General features: G+C 34.5%; 1 protein-coding gene across 1 annotated transcript; it reads right to left on the reverse strand.

The window, feature by feature from the left end:
* Positions 1-16,578: 16,578 nt before the first annotated feature.
* LOC128519385 (phospholipase A2-like) lies at positions 16,579-19,468 on the reverse strand. The gene is made up of 4 exons (XM_053493100.1): positions 19,353-19,468; positions 19,006-19,174; positions 18,193-18,299; positions 16,579-16,947 (listed from the first exon to the last, which is right to left on the reverse strand). Exons 1-4 carry the CDS (start codon positions 19,387-19,389, stop codon positions 16,808-16,810), a joined length of 453 nt encoding a protein of 150 aa, XP_053349075.1. The 5' UTR covers positions 19,390-19,468; the 3' UTR covers positions 16,579-16,807.
* Between the last annotated feature and the right edge of the window lie 454 nt (positions 19,469-19,922).

A 19,922-nucleotide genomic window follows, 5' to 3' on the forward strand; every position in this document is an offset into this window, starting at 1 on the left:
AACAAATTTGAATTAAATTTGAAAAAGTTTCAGAAAATACATAAAAGGGCATGAAATTGTATTTAGGAAATGTGTTTTTTTATCTGATAAAAATATAAATATATATAAATATGTTTAAAAGAACGAAGCAGGGATCGGGAGATAAGAAACATTAAGTATTACAAAAAATGGTGTTATATAATCCTATCTGAAAATTTCCTTTTTTACCCTTTTTAGCACCAATACCATGTTTTGGTCGTATGTGAATTTTCCATTTTCAAAAATTCTGTGTGAATAAATAAAGTAATAATAGTATTAGTAATACTATTATTAATACTAGTAATAGTATTAAATTATATTACTTAAATAATTGGTATAAGTAGTAATTAGTTAATACTAAATAATAGTCTATGATTATTTCTTGCTCTAGAAGCATTTTAAAATGCTTATAATTTAATTATAGTTGTGGGGTGTTTCATGCATCACCACTTATTTTATTTTAAGACTGTCCCAGTTAACCTGACCCAGTCTTCAGAATTATTAAATTATAATTTTTGTACGTGATGTTTTTCTTGTTACAGTCATTCAAATAGTTTATATTGATTATGCAACCTAAATATATACAATAAATACTCCAAGATGTAGATTTTTGACCACACCCATATATTAGTTACTCAAGAATTTCCACAAAAATTGCTAAGTACCGTGAGTTTGGATTTGTGTCTTTCAGGCCAGAACAGATATGCGGCTAAGTTGCCCTGATATTACACCAAATATATTTAATTACATTCAACTTAAAGGAAATTCAAAGAAAGAAGAATCTAAGAATCCGAGCCTTTAGCTACAATCGTCTTTATTGACTTTTTTTTTTTTTTTTACATTTTGATGATTTTGCCTGTATTGACTTTGTGAGCACTTTCTGGCTGTTTCATCAACAATGAAACTTGCCAAAGAAGCCATAAAAGTCCATTTTATAGCTGTAACAGAAACCAATTAAACATATTGGTGTAAATGTAATGCCGCAGGGAGAATAAGGGGCTTTTGGGGGCACTTGTGTTTCAGTTTCACCATCATAATGCCCCTAAAAATCCTTATTGCTCTTGCACTAATCTCCAGGCTTCTTTCTTGTATCGGTTTATGGTTGAGGTCAGCTCTAAAAATTATTATTATTTTTATTAAATAACAAAGTTAAATTCATAGGAGACTATATTCTACTAAGCTCTAGATCTCATAAAAATTCAGAAATTATTTTATTGCTAGGAAGTGCTTCAGACCCACTGGTCGTATCACTTGGAACCTTTACGTGCTTTATGCTTGGTTTGCTTGACCAAGCCTGGTCAGCCTGTAGGGTCTGATATAACAGAAAAGCCAATGCATCACAAACTACAGAAAAAAGTCAATGTTGACCAAAATAGAAACACACCAGAACACCCAGTGTACTGATCTCCAAACCCCCAGATCCCAATTCAATCAAGCACCCATAAGGTGCGTCCAACAAATTAATCTGATCCACTGAGGCCCCTGCTCACCACCCTGAGCATTCAAACTGCTGCAAACCTCCTGGTTCCAGACCCCACAAAACACAGCCAAAAGCCCGGCAAAGCCACTCCCCGAGGGGACAGAAGCAGGAAACCAAAACCTAGTTTGTTTGAAAATTTATGGTTTTAATGATATGGCTAATTGGTGTAGTAGGTATATCATACAAAGTATATACAAACTATCAACTGCATAATTTTCTTTGATTATATATTAGGAAAACAGATTAGTTAAATCAATAAATAGAGAATCATGTGAATAAAAAACTACTGTAGAACATTGTTGGATTGTGCAAATGCTAGGGTTCCTACAAAACATGCCTTTTCTTGTTCATTTTTTGCACTAGTTTCAGGTATTTTTGCAGAGAACAATTATCAGAGACCTGTCACCAGTGCGCATTAACCTATCATGACTAATGTTTGAATAGTTTTAATGATCTAATGCACATATTTTGGTTGTTCGCTTCCTGCTGCATAGACTCTGAATAGACATTTCTATGTACAGTGCATCCAAGAAAGTATTCATAGCGCATCACTTTTCCCACATTTTGTTATGTCACAGCCTTGTTCTAAAATGGATTAAATAATTAAAAAAATTTTCCCTCAGAATTTTACACACAACACCCCATAATGACAACATAAAAAATGTTTTTTTTTTTGAGATTTTTGCAAATTTATTAAAAATAAAAAAATTAAGAAAGCACATGTACATAAGTATTTACAGCCTTTGCCATGAAGCTCAAAATTGAGCTCAGGCGCATCCTGTTTCCCCTGATCATCCTTGAGATGTTTCTGCAGCTTAATTGGAGTCCACCTGTGGTAAATTCAGTTGATTGGACATGGCATCAGGCTGCCATCTGCCTTTTTCCAAGGAGTGGCTTCCGTCTGGCCACAGAGGACCTCTGGAGCTCTGACAGAGTGACCATCGTATTCTTGGTCACCTCCCTGTCTAAAGCCCTTCTCCCCCGATTGCTTGGTTTTGATGGCCGGCCAGCTCTAGGAAGAGGCCTGGTGGTTTTGAACTTCTTCCACTTACGGATGATGGAGGCCACTGTGCTCATTGGGATCTTCAAAGCAGCAGAAATTTTTCTGTAACCTTCCCCAGATTTGTGCCTCGAGACAATCCTGTCTCGGAGGTCTACAGACAATTGCTTTGACTTCATGCTTGTTTTGTGCTCTAACATGAACTGTCAGCTGTGGGACCTTATATAGACAGGTGTGTGCATTTCCAAATCATGTCCAATCAACTGAATTTACCACAGGCGGACTCCAATTAGGCTGCAGAAACATCTCAAGGATGATCAGGGGAAACAGGATGATCAGGGGAAACAGGATGCGTCTGAGCTCAATTTTGAGCGTCATGGCAAAGGCTTTGAATACCTATGTACATGTGCTTTCTCAATTTTTTTTAAAATACATTTAATAATATAGTAAACCTTTTTCCTGTTGTCATTATGGGAAGTTATGGGTGTGTAGAATTCTGAGGGAAAGAAATGATTTAATCCATTTTAGAATAAGGCTTTGACATAACAAAATGTGGAAAAAGTGATGCGCTATGAATACTTTCCGGATGCACTTTATATTTAACATTTTCTTTTTATTTAAACTTTAAATTCTCTTGGTCTATTGGCAGAAAATGTAGCAAATTTTTAACATTTATTTAAAAAAAATATATATATACAAATTATTTGCCAATAGAAAAGGTTAGAATAGGAGAGAACAGGTTTAATATGTTATACTTGGTTTATTGTACATCTCATAATAAAACAATTGTAGATAAATATCTCCATATTCAAAAGATTTTTTTGTTGCAGTTTTCAAGTTTTAGTAGTTCTACATTTAATGTTACATTAATATATACTGTATGTTTTAACCAACATAAAAGGGACAGAGATTCTTAGTACATTTATAGAAAGGGTATCATTTGCTGAAGCACCATGCTCTAGTGTTAAAAAAAACAAAACATTGTCGTTACATAAAAATTAATATTTAGAGTTAATTTATATTTGTGAAAACTATATTAAATTAAACACATAAATTTAAATATATATTTTTAACAATTTAGAACAATTTATATGTGTATTGTAAGAAGGACAAGAGTTAATTAGATTTTAGATCTAAAAAATTATTATTATTTTTTTTTAACATGTCAAAATGCGGCAGACAAAAGGGGCATTTTGTGTTCACAGGAAAAAAAGCTTTTTATTTTCTTATTCAAAATTCTGATAGGGTTGTATCCCTGGGTTAGTTGCTTACAGCTTGGGTGGATCAAAATGTGGATTTAACTGTAATGCCCTCTGGGATCTACATCTAACAAGTTGGCTGAATTTGAATGCTTTTATCTTTTCAGTCTACAAGTATATCATCCTTATTTTTATGTACTTTTAAGTACTTTTTAACTAAGTGCAATGTTCGTCAAGGGAGTAGATTTCCTTTCCAGGCAAAGGACATTCACAGCTCTGTGCAAAATGGAGAGACACTTGACAGAATGCCCAGGTCATTTGCACTTGTCATGCATAATTACGTGCTGTTGCCGACAGCCATAACTGACGGTATGATTAGCCAGTTTATAATCTTTTAAAATGAATAGGCAAATTAGCATGATAAGATATTACATGGGAATAACCTATTTTGTCAGGAGTTTTAATGTCTATTGTAACTATGTGTAATGGTTTTAGCCACTTGTAACAACCTGCATTGCTTTTAAATTTAAAGTTTAGTCAAGTAATCGAGTTTTATTAACTTAATTTATGTATAATCCACAGTAAATAGAGAGGAAACGAGACTTTAGACACATTTGCAAGGTTACGTCCTACTTCAAGCTGTAAACACAATTTCAAGAATCCTACCCGACATTTAGGCAGTGTTTTGTTTTAACTTGCCACACTGTGAGAATTTTCCAGTTACCTTTCACACATTTCTATGATACTACTCATATATTTGACTCAGCTGAATGGTATGCATTATATTTGTTATATAACAGTCGCTCAGCCCAGGAACTCTTTTCGATGACTGGGTCTATGCCAACTATTTTCAGCTGACAAACTTAAGATATAGTCTTCTCATTATTTCCAGTGGCAATAATAAAATAGATAGGCACATTTTATAAAACTTTCATTGCTGACAAATCCATGTGGAACTGTAAAATGATTTCCAACTACTGAAAACTTGTCGTGTGAAGGTAATTAACTATACTGTCTTATCTCTAATGTTTGTTTGGGCAAGTAATATAAAATTGGAAAATATAATGGATTGGATTTAATTGGATTATATGAGCTATAGATACGCAGTAAATTCTGGCATAATCACATTAGACTAAAAAAACTGATTAGAAAAATAGTGTGTATGAATCCTGAGCTTTAATATATTAAAAGTGTAAATATACGGGCATGTGTTTTTTATCATGTGTCAATGAATAACTGATTAAATGCAAGTTGCATTTAATAGATTGTACCGTTGCAACCACTAAAAAATATGCTCTGGGACAAAAAGAGATTTTATTTTGGATCTGGATATTTCTAATTTCTTTAGAGCATCAATTGGAGCATTTTATATATATATATATATATATATATATATATATATATATATATATATATATTACAAAACGATCTAATCAAATGACAAAAAAAACAAAAATTTACTTTACATTAACCAGATGTAACACACCAACCTCACAGTTGGTAAGGGTTAAATATAACACTGTTTATTTGTGAAACTGCTGCCGTGGTTAATTTTTGTGTTGCCGGCCTGCCTGCGAAGCATAGGGATCACTATCCGTCGTCTCGTATCGGCACCGTCAGATGTGGATGAGCTATTACATTTTTTAATAACATTTAATTTTCTATGTGCAGAATAAAAAAATGTATCATGTTCAGTGGGCAGATGAGACATGTCTTAATTGAAAGACTCTAATAATTGTTCTTTTAAAATCCGTGCCAACCAGTCAAAACCGTCTATAGGATGATTGCTGTATGATTGTACATACTTAATCATATATCACTGCTACATTTGTGTGTGTTTGACCATGAGGACTTATCCGGGTATTACGCATATATGATACACCATTTATTATTAACAGTTATCTGAGATAGTTAGATTTACTGCAAGAAACTTCATGTAGCTAATGACTGGCTGAAGAACTTTCTTGTAGAGTCAGATATAATACAGTTTGCTTGCATAATTATTAACTATACACGTATTACATCTAGAAGTTTCTATTTTAATTAAAATTTTTTATTGTTTATTTGTAAGAGATTGTAATATCTAGTAATGTATTGCTTTCTGAAAACTGAAGCCAAAGACTGACCTAAATTTTGGCCCACTTCACTATCATTATGGGCCAGTGAGAGATCTGAACTGGTTTCTCCAAATTCTGCAGTTTAGAAATAAATCATCATATTATAAAGCAAGTGTGAATCATCATTAATGGTTGCTGTATTGTTTGGTTTATTTTGCTACAGTGCTGGTTTGTTAAAATGAACTCATAATACTTAAAGACATATTGAACACCAAAGTTAGAATTAAAATAAGGAAAACCTAACAAAAATTAAAATGAACAAACTGTCATGTATGTGCACGTTTACAATCATAGGAAATATTCTAAGCCATTATAAATCATTCTTTAATGTCAATGCTCCTGGGATAGGTTGCAGGTCCACCATGACCCTGAACATGATAAACCAGTTAGTGTGACTGTGTGTGTGTGTGTGTGTGTGTGTGTGAGAGTAAGTGAGTGAGTGGGTAAATATCACTCTTGTGTATTACTCCTGCATTTCCGTGTATCTTGAATAAATGGCTAAACTGAAGCTTTGAGACTCTTTTGGACAAGTATGTGAACTTAAAATGATTGTCTAGTCTAAAGTATGCCAGCGTGACAATTAAAATAACAAATGAATTAAATAAAAAAACAAGCCTTTAGCTTCTGTTTTGAATAAGAAATACACAAAATGTACATAATATTCTTAATTAAACACAGTCGTTATCTCGTTATAATGTGCGCCTAGAATAGATAGTTAGATAAGAGAAATTTTTGTATTTACTGGTCAGGCTGGATTTAGTAAGAAGTTCAGATGGGAAAGTCATTATTGACACCTCACACAGCCAAGAGGCGTCCGCCAAACTGAACCGACTCCAGATAATCACACTGTGGTGCTACATCTAACTCGTTTATGATTAATTATTAGTGTTCCTAAGCATTTGGGAATGATATATTTGTATTCTGACTTAAATTGACTTAAACTGACTTAAATAGAACTCATTATATACTGCATGTCCTGACTGGAATAATTTGATCGCTTGTTAAAACTTAAATAAAAACATCACAGATACAAAAGGAGATTTGCCGTAACACGACAGCAATACCACATCAAGCAATAGAGTGGAGTTACTACCACCTATGATGGAGGGATATTCATAAGAATTTGGCTCATACATACACAACATAAGAGCTTCTTTACTGTTACAAACATCATGTGACACTCCAGAGTGATGGACTTGCTAAGGCAAGGAGAGCTTTTACACCCTGGCCCTCGAGAGTGCCATTTCACTGTTTAATAAGATGAGCGGGGTAATCTCAATGTACTGACACAGAACCAGATCCAACAAGCTCAAAGTAACAAAGAAAGGATGAAAAGATGGGGAAAGAAACCTCAGTGTTTGGTGCTAAACATTCCAGAATGGTATATATAAAAACAAGAATGGAAAAAAAAAATTGCCTACAGGACGACCAAAGTGTAACTTGAAGCAGGGAATCAAAGAATAGGCTATGACATTTTGGTTTATCATTATTATCTTTAGGATCAGAGAAATCAGATCAGGGGGGTAGAAACTTGTGGGGTATTTTGGATCATTTGGGCTGAAATCTGGGCTAAATGTGAAAGAAATCTTTTTGTTAAATGTGTAAAAGAGCATTCTTACAGTGGTGTAGTAAGAGTTTGTGACTCGTATATAAAAAAAAATTCAGTCATATCCAGAAACCCGCTTCTTTGTCTCTCTGCTTTATGGTTCTATTACATTGTGATGTTGCAAGAGACTCGGTATGAAAGCCAGAGCATGCTGAAAAACCTTGCCTGACAAGTTGCCCTCGTGCAACTCAAGAGGGATATGTTTACCCTTTACCCCTGCCTCTATGGTTATATTTAGAGTTCAACATGAGGGAAAGTGTAAACCTACTTCCACAGCTATCTGACACAAGTCACAGGTGGATACACACTTCTGTCACCAATCCTGTGCAGACTCCAAAGCATGCTCTGAGAGCGAAGAGTATTAAATACTTTAAAAAAAAAAAAAAAATTTTTAGCAGTCTTAGTTTCTGAGCACCTACAGTGTTAGAGAAAGTAGCTTTATGACTTGAAAGTTTATTAACTTGGAAGCAAGACTCTGAGTTTGATATACAGTATACTCCGCTCTAGTGACAAGGTCTCTATTACATTTTCTTTCTCTGGAAAGTAATTCTTCCCAAATAATAGAACGAGGTTTCAACTATTATCATAAGGGAGCTGTTTTCTTTACGACTATTTGTCATTAAGTCACATGTGGTGTGGCTGCCATATTTGATTGTAGCCTGAAGGATAGCAGTCTTTCTTGTGATTGCCAAATCCTGGAGTCAATCCACCTGATGATTCAGCACTAAGCCACAGGGTGCTTTTCGGCCTGCTCGCGCACGCAGGCCTGTGAGTAAGAGCACAATTAAGCGACATACTGCCGATCTGGCAATAATAGACTTGCCACTAATCGCAAACCTCAGTGCATAGCAATCTGTCTACATTCTACCATTTAAATTTTTTTTGAACATTTTGACTTTCAAGTTATTTGAAACATCACGCTGTCAAGCATGTAACTAAGAGTAACTAATACATTCTGTAAAAGTGTGAAACATTAACATGTAAATATAATAAATAAGAGGTTTTGTAACTAAATATAAAAAAAAATCATAAGAGGAAAATATAAGGGGTGTTCAAATCAAAATGGGGCTGTGGATTGTGCAGTATAACAGAACAGTTATTTAAGTTAAAACTAGCTTCATTTGTCTATGTAATCCCCACTGCTTCACTAATGCACTTATTTCAGCATTTCACTAATGCTTGGCTACCATCAAGCCGACTGCATGCTTTTCATCCAAAACGTTGACCATACAGGCACGACTTTAATGACCCAAACATGTGAAAATGACATAGAGTGTGGCCAGAAAATGTAATAACCCCTCTTAAGATTTGATGTGTTTCTCTGTATATATATATATATATATATATATATATATATATATATATATATATATATATTATCGTAGCGTGTCTAGTATTAGGCAAATGCAACTTCAAAGGAACAACTTCATATAACTTCTTTCAAGGTACCATTATTTATTTAACAAAAACAAAACCAAAAAGACAAAAAAAAGAAAAGAAAAGTGACTTAAGACTTCAATCCTCCCAGGAGTGTATGTTAGTTCAGACCATGCAATTGTCAGAGAAATAAAGAAAAAATGAAGAGCTACATCTTAAATCCTGCAGGGCTCACTGAGCATTTTAATCGTTAAGTCTATTATATCACAATTAGAAGAAGACTGAACAACTACATTTTGTTTGGAAAGGTTGCCAGGAGAAAGCCTTTTCTATACATAAAGAACAGGGAAGCACGACTGAGGTTTATCAAACTGCATCGGAACAAACCAAATACTAGAGTATTTTAGAGGCAACTGTGACGACAGCTACAGCTTGGTCAAAATTGGGTCATGCAACAGGACAAGAAGAAAAATAAGGTTTTGGAATGGCCTAGTTAAAGTCCAGACCTAAACCCCACTATGTGGTACCTTAAGAAAGCTTTGCATAAGCAAATTATCAAAAGCCACAATAAAATGAAGCAATGTTGTAAAGAATGGGGTAGAATGATATGAGAGACTGATAAAGTCATACAGGAAATGATTACTTTAAGTTATTGCTGCTAATGGTGAATCTACAAGCTGCAGAATAATGAGGGATATTTAGTATTGGGCATGCTTTTTTTTGTTTGGTTTTATTTTAGTCCAAAAAAAAAGACACAGTGAAAAAAAAATTGCCTAGTACTAAGACCTTATACAATCAGATATATTTTACAGAAAAACACATAGAATTAAAGGAAGCAATACTAACATTTACACATGACTGTATGTAGTAATTATTCCCAACTGATTTTTTGTAATGTGCAAGTGGTGCAGGGGCAGTGCATTATCCAGCAAAAATGTACAACTTCGGTGATCAAACCAGACAATTTTACCTGAGACCATTCCACTCAACCATTTATGGGAACGACTTCAGTGAGCTTTGAGCCACCTCAGCTGGGATTGTCATTCACAGACATACAGCCTTCTATAAGATGTTTGCATCATTTAAATGTCTTACTGCGGATAAGAATCACCAACATCATACTGTGCTTGAAGTTTTCTGTAAATGTAAATTGTGATTACATGAGTCCTGGTTTGGGTTTCGTATAATTAATTTTATCTTTTAATTTTTTTTTATTTATATTTTTCCCTCAAAATCATATAAGAACATGCTTATGTAACTTCTTTTAACTTCCACCAGCTACTGTGCCTTAATAGGAGTCACCTGTTTTAACTTAGAAGATATATTCCTGACAGGCTTTGAGCATACAAATGATTTTGAGAAGACACTAGCATTAAGCCAGGTGGATGTAATTAAACTGTATGAGCAGATGGTTTTGCTACTTGCAAGTTGTACATCTTCCTGATGTGATAAAAAAAAGTAATAAATTCCAAATTAGTGCATACAAAAGATAAATCTGGGAAATGCTCAAATTGTTTACATGGTGTCTTTGCATGGACAATTCAAATGCAATACCTCCGTGCGATATGCCAAGTGCATTCATTATTGACAGATTAGTTGATCAACCATGATTCAACACTTATTTTTTCCACAGCCTTTTCACCAGTTTGTAAAACTAGGGATGCCTCGTTAAGTTAGAGACAGAACATGCATTGCTTTAGGTGTTTGTTTGAATTCATAAAAAACTAAAGTAAATGCATTAGTGATGTAAAGATGAAGCATAGTAAAGGGCACCAGTCATACCACGAATTTAATCATAAACATCTTCCATCTTGTCTAGTGCACATTTTTCTTCCTCTCTCTAATAGGGTTCAAGATCAAAGGAGTTGGGAAATTCTTTAAAATGCTTACTGGCATTAGTAACCAAGAATGTTGCACAAAACTTGTGTTTTATGGTCCATGAGTCCTTTTCCTGTAATGGGATCATCCCAAAGCAAGCTGTAAGTCTGCATTCGTTGTCATTATAAGTGGTAGAAGAATTGCAACGCTTTCAACACTCATGGGGTCAAGGAGGAGAAACATAGAGAGAGAGAGGGGGCGGGGGGTAAAACCCGAGCTGAAGCACGCCTGTACTGTGAAAACCAACACAGCTCGGCTTTTAACCAGAACCACATGCAAGCGCTACCAAGGCCAAACCAAATGAATGAACGTTTGTTCTGAACAAAACCAAGATGTCTAACAGCAAGCTGATATTCACTAGCAAATGTCGCCATTTTTTTTCATATAAGACCTGTGCAGGTTGTAATGGAATCGCAGTGTGACTAGCTCCCATTTGTAGCCTCAAAAAAAAAAAAAGCATTGCTGTCATTAGTGTTTCCGCTGTCAAACAGAAAGCGGTAAGGAACGCAAGGTAAATGCGGCTTTTGTGTCAAACAGAAGAGTTTTATTACAGCAAAGAAATTTAAAGAAGTTTATGTCCAACGATTGAAGCGTTTTCATCTTTCAAATATGTATTTCATATTTTTCATTTCTTGATTATGTAAAAATGATTGTTTTTTTTTCTCCTTTGGTTCAAAGGAAACAGGTGAGACAGGTTAAGACATGAGTCATAGAACAGCAAGAAACTATTCTGACAGTATTGCCAGCCTTTAACAAGTTAAGACTTTGTCCACATCAGTAAAAATCAAATTTTTTCTTATCCATCTTCAGGTCCATGGTCATGAGCTTGTTGAGCACAATCCTGATAAAAATTTGTTTAAATTTACACTAAATGTACATGCTCCAAAAAAAAAAAATATGGATAAAATAATCCACACACATAACACATAACTGTAATCAGTCGACATACTGCAACATTAGTAATGACGGAAGGCATGGAAGTGTGAAATGGGAGAACATAATGAGTGTTTAAGATGCAGAGAATGGAAGGTCTGTTCTTAGAATACCTTAATGTCAGTCATGAGTCCACAGGTGGGGTGACATAGCACCGGAAAATGCTCTGCTCCATGGGGCACTGAGAGATGGCCTAGACGTAACCATGAGATAGTTCTTTTAAAGATGCAAGAGCCACAGCAAACCAATATCAGATTACACCAATTAAGCCATGACTAGCTTAGTTGTGTGTTTATAATTCTATTATGCTGGGAGTGCTAGAATTAAGACAGATATGGGTACCAAAAACCTCAAAGCAAATAACTTTTTTTTTTATTGTTTTCTTACTCTGGTAAATATCTTTTTTCAAAGCCCATTAAATACCTATTATGATATTTCGTATTTATCCACAACATAGCTTGCTATCCCAAATCCTCAGGCTTTTACATGCTAAAGAATAAACTGTGGGAGTGATTGTTCAGATGACGTGTTCTGCTTTTGCGAAGCGAAATGCTTAGCAGGGTTTACACACGGGTTCGAAATTACGCAGTTGGCTACTAACTGCCTACTTGCACAGCAATTATACCCCACCCCTCAATTTACTGGTGCTATATTAAGCAGCATTTTGTTCTGTGTTAATGACAAACATAAACATGATGAAATGTTAAGAATGGAAGGTGAGTGTCGTAGAATAGTGACCCAAACTTAAATCAGGCACAGCCATGGGCAAAAGTGTTGAGACAAAAGTGAATTTCAATGTTTTTAATGACATTTTTAACTAATGACAATTGGGATAATAAAATTGTTATTTTAAGCAATTAAATAGTTATACACAAATTAATATTTTATATGAAGTCCTATATTTTTCAAAACCTGCTGGACCTCGAATGGTCAAAAAGACACCTGCAGTTTTCTCGGGTCACTTCATCAATCCATGTTTCTTGACTGCTACTGTCTTCACCACAGTCCAAAAGTTTTCTATTGAGTTCAGGTTTGGAGCTGATCCAGGCAATGGCTCCAGAAGCTGAGTATTATTGTCACATATCCAGTTTTTCACTCAAGTAATTACCACAACTCTTCAGCCAGATAGGCTCAAACTAATTAGTGAAATCACCAACATATACCATTTACTGTATTACAGGGGGACCTGTAATACATGGTACAGTATATGTTGACTTAATACCTTTAACCAACATCGTAAAATGTTAAATTGAAAAGGATATGAACAAATTGGGGTTGAGGCTAGAGTAAAGTAGGATCAGTGTGTTGGATATATGGATGAGGGGTGTTCAAGTCAAATCGGGACTTGTGATAAACCTTTTAACAAAGGCATAAAATCAATTGACAAATAATTGGAAGACTTTAAGCACAGTACAGCGATAAGAATTTTATCACCAGTAAAACATTTGAATGGTGATTTGAACTGTGTTCTGATACTCTGCACCAGTTTGACTTGAATGCCCTTCGTATTTAGGAAAAAATACTCCATACTGTATCCTTTATAAGCTGTGATTGCTGTTCTTTTTTTTTTGGTTAGTGGGTATTTGTCACTAATGTGTCATGTATGCTAAGACACCCAGTCTTACATGTTCTTCATCCAGCCTACTGCTTCATGATCAAGTAAAGTGTGAATTTACATGAATTACTAATTTTGTATTAATATTGTTTTAAATTACAAATAAAATTAAGCAATCTTGTGAAGGTGTGTTAATGTATGTTCTTAATGTACAAGACATTGCCCAGATTCTTTTCATGCCTATGAAGCTTCTATGTTCTTATAAATTTTTATTCCTCATCTTTAAACAATTAGTAACAATGTTCTAATTGTATAACACATAGAATTTTTTTTTTTATTCCCTGGTCTTTCATTTTCATTATTTCATTTTCCAGGATTATGCGGTATTAATTTTATAATTATAATTTTGTCTAATTATTTTAGTTTCATTCCAAAGTTTATCTACACGCGTATACATGCTAGAGACCAAGACAGGTAATATCTTACACAAGGAGTTAACTTAAGTCCAATGAGAAATGCCACTGTGCAATTTCCAGATGCTCTCAAGGCAAGTAAACAAGCAAACATGCAGCCGTAAAAATTAAGAGCCTCTTCTGTCCTGCTGCCATGTGACCTCGGAGGCATATGACTTCCATAACTTTCCCTGCTCATTATCTGCTGATGGTGGTGCATAATTGAGTCAGTGTTGTCGCAGCTTGGCATGTCCGTGCCTCCGCTTGAGAAGACTCTCGTCTTCATCCTGTCTGGAAACATACTGTAAGGCACTTCACATGATAGTCTTATGCAAGGAAGAGAGAAACTGGAATACAAAAGCTGATTCTATACATGAATCTAGCTTTTCTTAGCAAGTATCACTTTTACAAATCAGTTGGTCAGCAACATTAACCACACAATAATTAAATTAAATCCTCTAGGCTTGGCAGCGTAATAAGAAGACAAATGTTGCTAGGCTATTCCTGGTCGTACGGTGCGAAAGGCCAAGTCGAATGAGGTCCGTCTGAGGGCACGGTAAGGAGGGATACACACTCATCCACTGTATGAAGGGGGATTTGTGGGTTTGTCATAAGATAGGACGAGCTCAGGCTAAGCCATGAGCTGCGGTACCAGAAAAACACATTAGTCCCACGAAACAAAAAGTTCACACTACGCCCTGTATACTGAGATAGACAAACTAAATAGCACACATAAGAAAAGTGTATATCATGTATGTAAAGTGTACAAATTAAATAAAAAATATCTAAATAATCTAAAATGAATATAAATAGCGGAAGATGATGATAAGCATTATAAAAGTATTAGATAGATAGATAGATAGATAGATAGATAGATAGATAGATAGATAGATAGATAGTAATGATGGGATCAGAGCACTGGTAGCCTATTGAAATGGTAATAATAAGTCTTATACTCACTGACCTGTTCTGACATTTCTATTATATAAAACTTTACTCCTAAAAAGTTGTATCACTTTTCTACATGATAACAGCATGATATCTTAGTACAAGTAGTCTATTTACAAATACATTGGCAGTATATAATTTTTGAGGTAATATGTTTCAAAGTCATGTCAAACACACACACACAGCATAGCCTTATGTCTGTATACACTGGTAGCTTTTTGCAAAACAGCTTAAATTCCAAACTTGTTTACACTGGTTAGTACTGGTAAAGCTCTTCTTAATGTGATATTAACGTGATATTTCTGGTCTAATCTAGTTTGTCTGACAGAAAAGTGGGTATTACACGCCACCTACTGGTAGCATTGTGTTTCTGGGGAATAACTATGGGGGATAAAAACAGTTTCAAATATTAATAATTGTATAATTTATCTATCCAGGAAATAAAAATAATGCCTTGTCGAGTGAAGGGATAAAATAATAATTTTATGAAATAATATAATAATGGTAGGTCATTTTAGCATAATGTGTAGAACTTGGTTTTGGACACTAGAGGGAGCCAAACTTCCTTTGTTTTCTTCCACGGCACGTGGCGCCGCAAGAGTAAACATTCCCAGCATTCCCCGGATGTTAACGCGTGGATTATGTTTAGCATGTGCTGCACACCACTCCAACTATGGTCACAGTCATCATCCATAAGCGTTCATTTATTTGTTTTATTATTTTTCGAAGTTAGACATTACTCACAGACTGAGAATGATGATTCGGTATAGTAAATGCTCTTATTAAGCCCTGTCATCCCATAATGCATCCCATAATAAAATTATATGTAGCACGATCAGTTATTTAGTGACTAAAGTTGCAGTGCTCCTTGCCTGTGGTTTGAAGCCTTGTGTTGGCTTAGGGGACAAAAATCATGGACTGTATTTTTAACGCACTGTGAGGAGGGAACTTGCATTGTTATTTTATTTCCCTTTTTTTTCTTCATATTATTATTATTATTATTATTATTATTATTATTATAGTGGTTTAGTAAAGGGTAGTTTAAAGGGTCCTTTACAAATACACAGAATCTCATGGGTTCTGTCTATGAAATATTCTAGTTCTGCAGTAACACTAAACTCTAAATGATGATTGTATTTATAACATATTGGGAAGCAAAATGTGTTTTTAACAATTTATTGAAACATTTAAATATTGTTCACACTTGCTGAAGGATTAAATGTTAAATGTGGGATTAACGAATAAATGTAAGAATAAGAATAATATTAAAATAGAGATGTTATTTCTTCATCAAAGACTCTGTTCCCAGTCGTTTGAGGAAACTAATCGACGCAACCATTGCCTACAATTAAATGTAATGATTTGCATTTATTTTCCTAAGTAATAAAGTACATGTGCAATTTGTTTAAATTAATTTTTTATATAAATATGGACTTTTTTAAAACCAATTTTTAATGCCTAGTTCCTTTTCACCCACCCTGTATATATCTGCTATTTATCTGCCTGTCTTTCTATAACTCATGCAATTAACGTCACTCCAATCAGTAGACCAATGGCAATATTTAATACATATTGGTGGACCTCATACTGCATCATTGATTCAAAAGCAAAGTCAGAATGTCTCTGAGGACCTCTAGTGTCTGACTACAGTACCATTTATAACACCACCTATTCTAGTGAATCTGAGAAGTTAACATAAAAAAAACCATTCTGAATTTTTTACCAGATTTAGCTGATCCTGAATTATCCCCCCTTTTTTCCTTAACAAATACCAATTGTCATTACCCTCTCATGTCATCTCTCTCTCTCTTTTTCTCTCACTCTCTCTCTTTTTATTTAAGAGTGACATTATGAAAATTAGTGTGTTGGATGACCTCCTCCTTGTGCCTTATGGTCTAGAATGGTCTCCAGGTCCCCACAAGCCTACACAGGATAATCATTGTAAATAATAAATGGGATAGACATAATTGTCAGCCCAGAGCGAAACATCAGGACTTAAAAAAAAGAAAAAAAAAGACACAGGGTCAGATAGAATTTTATACTGATGTAAACAAGTTACTGTAAAATATACCAGGAACAGGTACGACAAACAGTATAACGGAGCCACCATTTATTCTTTGATTTGTCACTCATTTGTATATACAGTAAATGACAATTGTCTTAAAAGTAATAGACAACTATGTTAATGACTGAAAATAATCATAAATCAATAAAAATCAATGAAACATACAGCCAACAGATAGCTTAGCAGCTAGGCTTGTTAGAGCCACATCGCCAATTCGGCCACCCGGCATATTCCTTGTTGTAAGGGGCATATCTAATACACTGGCCAAATTCTTTGTCACACTGGCAGAGGATTTTCTCACACCTGTCTGCGATGTAACCTGAGGAGAAGCCACAATAAATCAAATTAGCGAATGTTTCTTTAAAATCTGTACTCTTATGAACATAATGAAATCTATAGAAGTGCGAGTTTGACAAGACATGATAAGCATTTTGCTTTCTAAGGATTAAATTATAAACAAACTTTACTACAATTAGAATTTATTTTCTTTTATTATTATTTTTTTTTCTCGCATATTTGTCACATTTAAATAATTATTAAGAAAAAAAAGCTGCCCAAGCCTGTCTGAAAAAAGTCTATGTGAAAAAGTAAATGCCTAAACATAATAACTGGCTGTGCCACCCTTGGCGACAACAACTGTAATCAACATTTGTGTTTACTGGTGAAGAATTTTGGTACACTCTCCTTTTAAGAATTGTTTTAATTCATATTAAATGGTTTAACCTGTTTAAAGTCATGTTAAGGCATCTCAATAAGTCGGAGCTTTGACTAGGCCACTCCAAAACCTTAATATATAACGCTACCCCAACCATGTTTGACTCTTGGTATGATGTTCTTTTTATGAAATGCTCTGTTAGTTTTATGCCTGATGTAACAGGACATACGCTTTCCAAAAAGGTTAGAAAAACTTGTCTTGTTAGTCCACTGAATATATGCCCAAAATATCAAGTGGTTTTTTAGCAAAAGTGAGACATGCCTTTTGGTCAGTAGTGGCATTCGCCCTGAGTCTCTCCCATGGGTGGCATTTTTGTCCAGTCTCTTTCTTATTGTTGAATCATAAACAGTGATCTTAACTGGGGCAAGTGGAGCCTGCAGTTCTTCAGACATTGTTCTGGGTTTATTTAGTTTACTCATATATTTTATAAGTAGTTTATAAGTTGGATGAGTCGTTATTGTGCTCTTGGAGTAATTTTGGTAGGCCGGCCATTCCTGTAAAGATTAACCCATATTCCAAGTTTTCTCTATTTGTAAATAATAGCTCTCACTGTGGTTTACTGGAGTCATGAAGATGTAGAAATGGCTTAGTAACCCTTTGCAAACTAATACATGTCAGTTACTTATAAAATGTTATCTTATCAATACTTTGGCACAGCACTGTACTTTTCCCACCCTACTTTTATAATGAATCCACTGTTAAGAATTATTCAGAAGGAGAGTATTCATTTTTTACTTCCCTAATGCATTTCCGCCTGCAGGTTTTCTTTGATTTCACCAGTTATAAAGCTCTTTAATAATTTAGCTCTTTAATAAAGCTGTACATACATTTATCTACTGCAAAACATACCACAGTTAACCTGGCCGTTTTCACAAGTCCAACGATATTTGTTAGTCAGAGTCCTGCAGCCTGCAGCTTTCACATTATCGTAGCAGCAGTCATGCTTGCGGCAACACCTGAGGGTCAATTTATAAAACATTTAAAAACAAGTTTTCAAATATATATATATATATATATATATATATATATATATATATATATATATATATATATATATATATATATTATAAAGAAGTACATGAAAGTTGCAGGACAAAAACACAAAGCTAAACTCGTGCTGTACAAACAGCAGCACTGCAGTAAATACACTCCACAAATGGATGTAAAATATTTGTTATTTTAGGAGGTTTGTTTGACTATTTAGCTAGCCAAGAGCCAACCTTTCCCACATCTCCAAAATATTTCTTGACTTAAACATGTGGTTTAAATTTTATTTAGACTTTGTATTATACTACCTAAATGTATTATACTATTTCCTACATAAATTATGTCATGTTAATCATGTAGCTCATTATAATTTAACTTTGATACAGAAATCCTGTATTTCTATAATTAGGAATAAAATGAATCAGTGTTGCCTAAAAAAAAGACTAAAATATGATGTTTAGTTTTAGGTAGGTTTTGTATGCTTTGTGGACCTATTTTCAGACACTCGGAACACAGCCAAGGATGGTAGTTTTCTCAACTGTGACAGTCTCGTCAAACAAAGCAGGTTTAAAGCTATCTCCACGCATTTATAAAAGTTTATACTAATGTAAACACTAATGCCATTATAACATCAGTTCAATACAGATATTTGTATTTTATAATATTTTGACTTACCAGTCTGTTCTGTCTTTGGTCCAGCCTTTACCTCCAAGCCCACAATGGCATCCATAACCTATATAGGATGAGGCCGCCCTGCCCGTGGTGCATTTGATGATACCACCAAGGTCTAATACATTTCTCTTACTTCTCACAGATCTCTCTTCTGCCAGTGACGCCGTACTGACTAAAAAGGAAACAATAAGCAATAAAGATTATTAGGTGTCAGTGAATGACACTGTTCAGTAACTGATGACCAACACCACAAAATGTGGTTGACTCTACACTTTATAAACTACATTTTAAAGTTATACTGCATTTAAGTTATAAAGACAACTACTAGTTCGAGAGAATGTCAGACTGACCTGAGAGGAGCAGGAATGTCCAATACAGCATAGTCATTGTGGGACCTGAACTGAATTTCAGCAGTGCAACTGAAGCCCTTATACTGCACTTCAACAAGTGAAGGAACCAGAACACAAACACAGGTTTTTATCTGCTAGGCATTCCTGCTTCCAGTAATCTACACTGAGAAACCGGAAATGCATTTTTATTGGTCAATCTCTATCAGAGTGCCAAACTAGCCACGCCTAATAAGAGATCCACAGTATCCGATGGGTAAATATCTGTATGTAAGGAAAGAAAGCACAATATTATGTAAGAAAAAAAAAAAGAAATCTGCTTCTTCTTGTGTTTTCCTGCTAAAAAAGCAATTGGGACAAAATACTCAGAAGGACAAGTACAACAAGAGTGGATTTTGAAATAACATGTATAGCATAAGGTAATTAAATATAAAAAAGATTTAATAGAATTTACATATTTTGTACTTAAATGTAGACAGTGTGGTCTCAAGAGGTTAAGTCTTTATTGTTTCTGTATAATAATGGTCCAACTCTGATGCTCACATGCACTTTATAGGAGTTTGGTGAGTTTCC

The sequence above is a fragment of the Clarias gariepinus genome, chromosome 3 (genome assembly GCF_024256425.1).
Source record: "Clarias gariepinus isolate MV-2021 ecotype Netherlands chromosome 3, CGAR_prim_01v2, whole genome shotgun sequence".
In the NCBI taxonomy this organism is placed as follows: Eukaryota; Metazoa; Chordata; class Actinopteri; order Siluriformes; family Clariidae; genus Clarias; species Clarias gariepinus.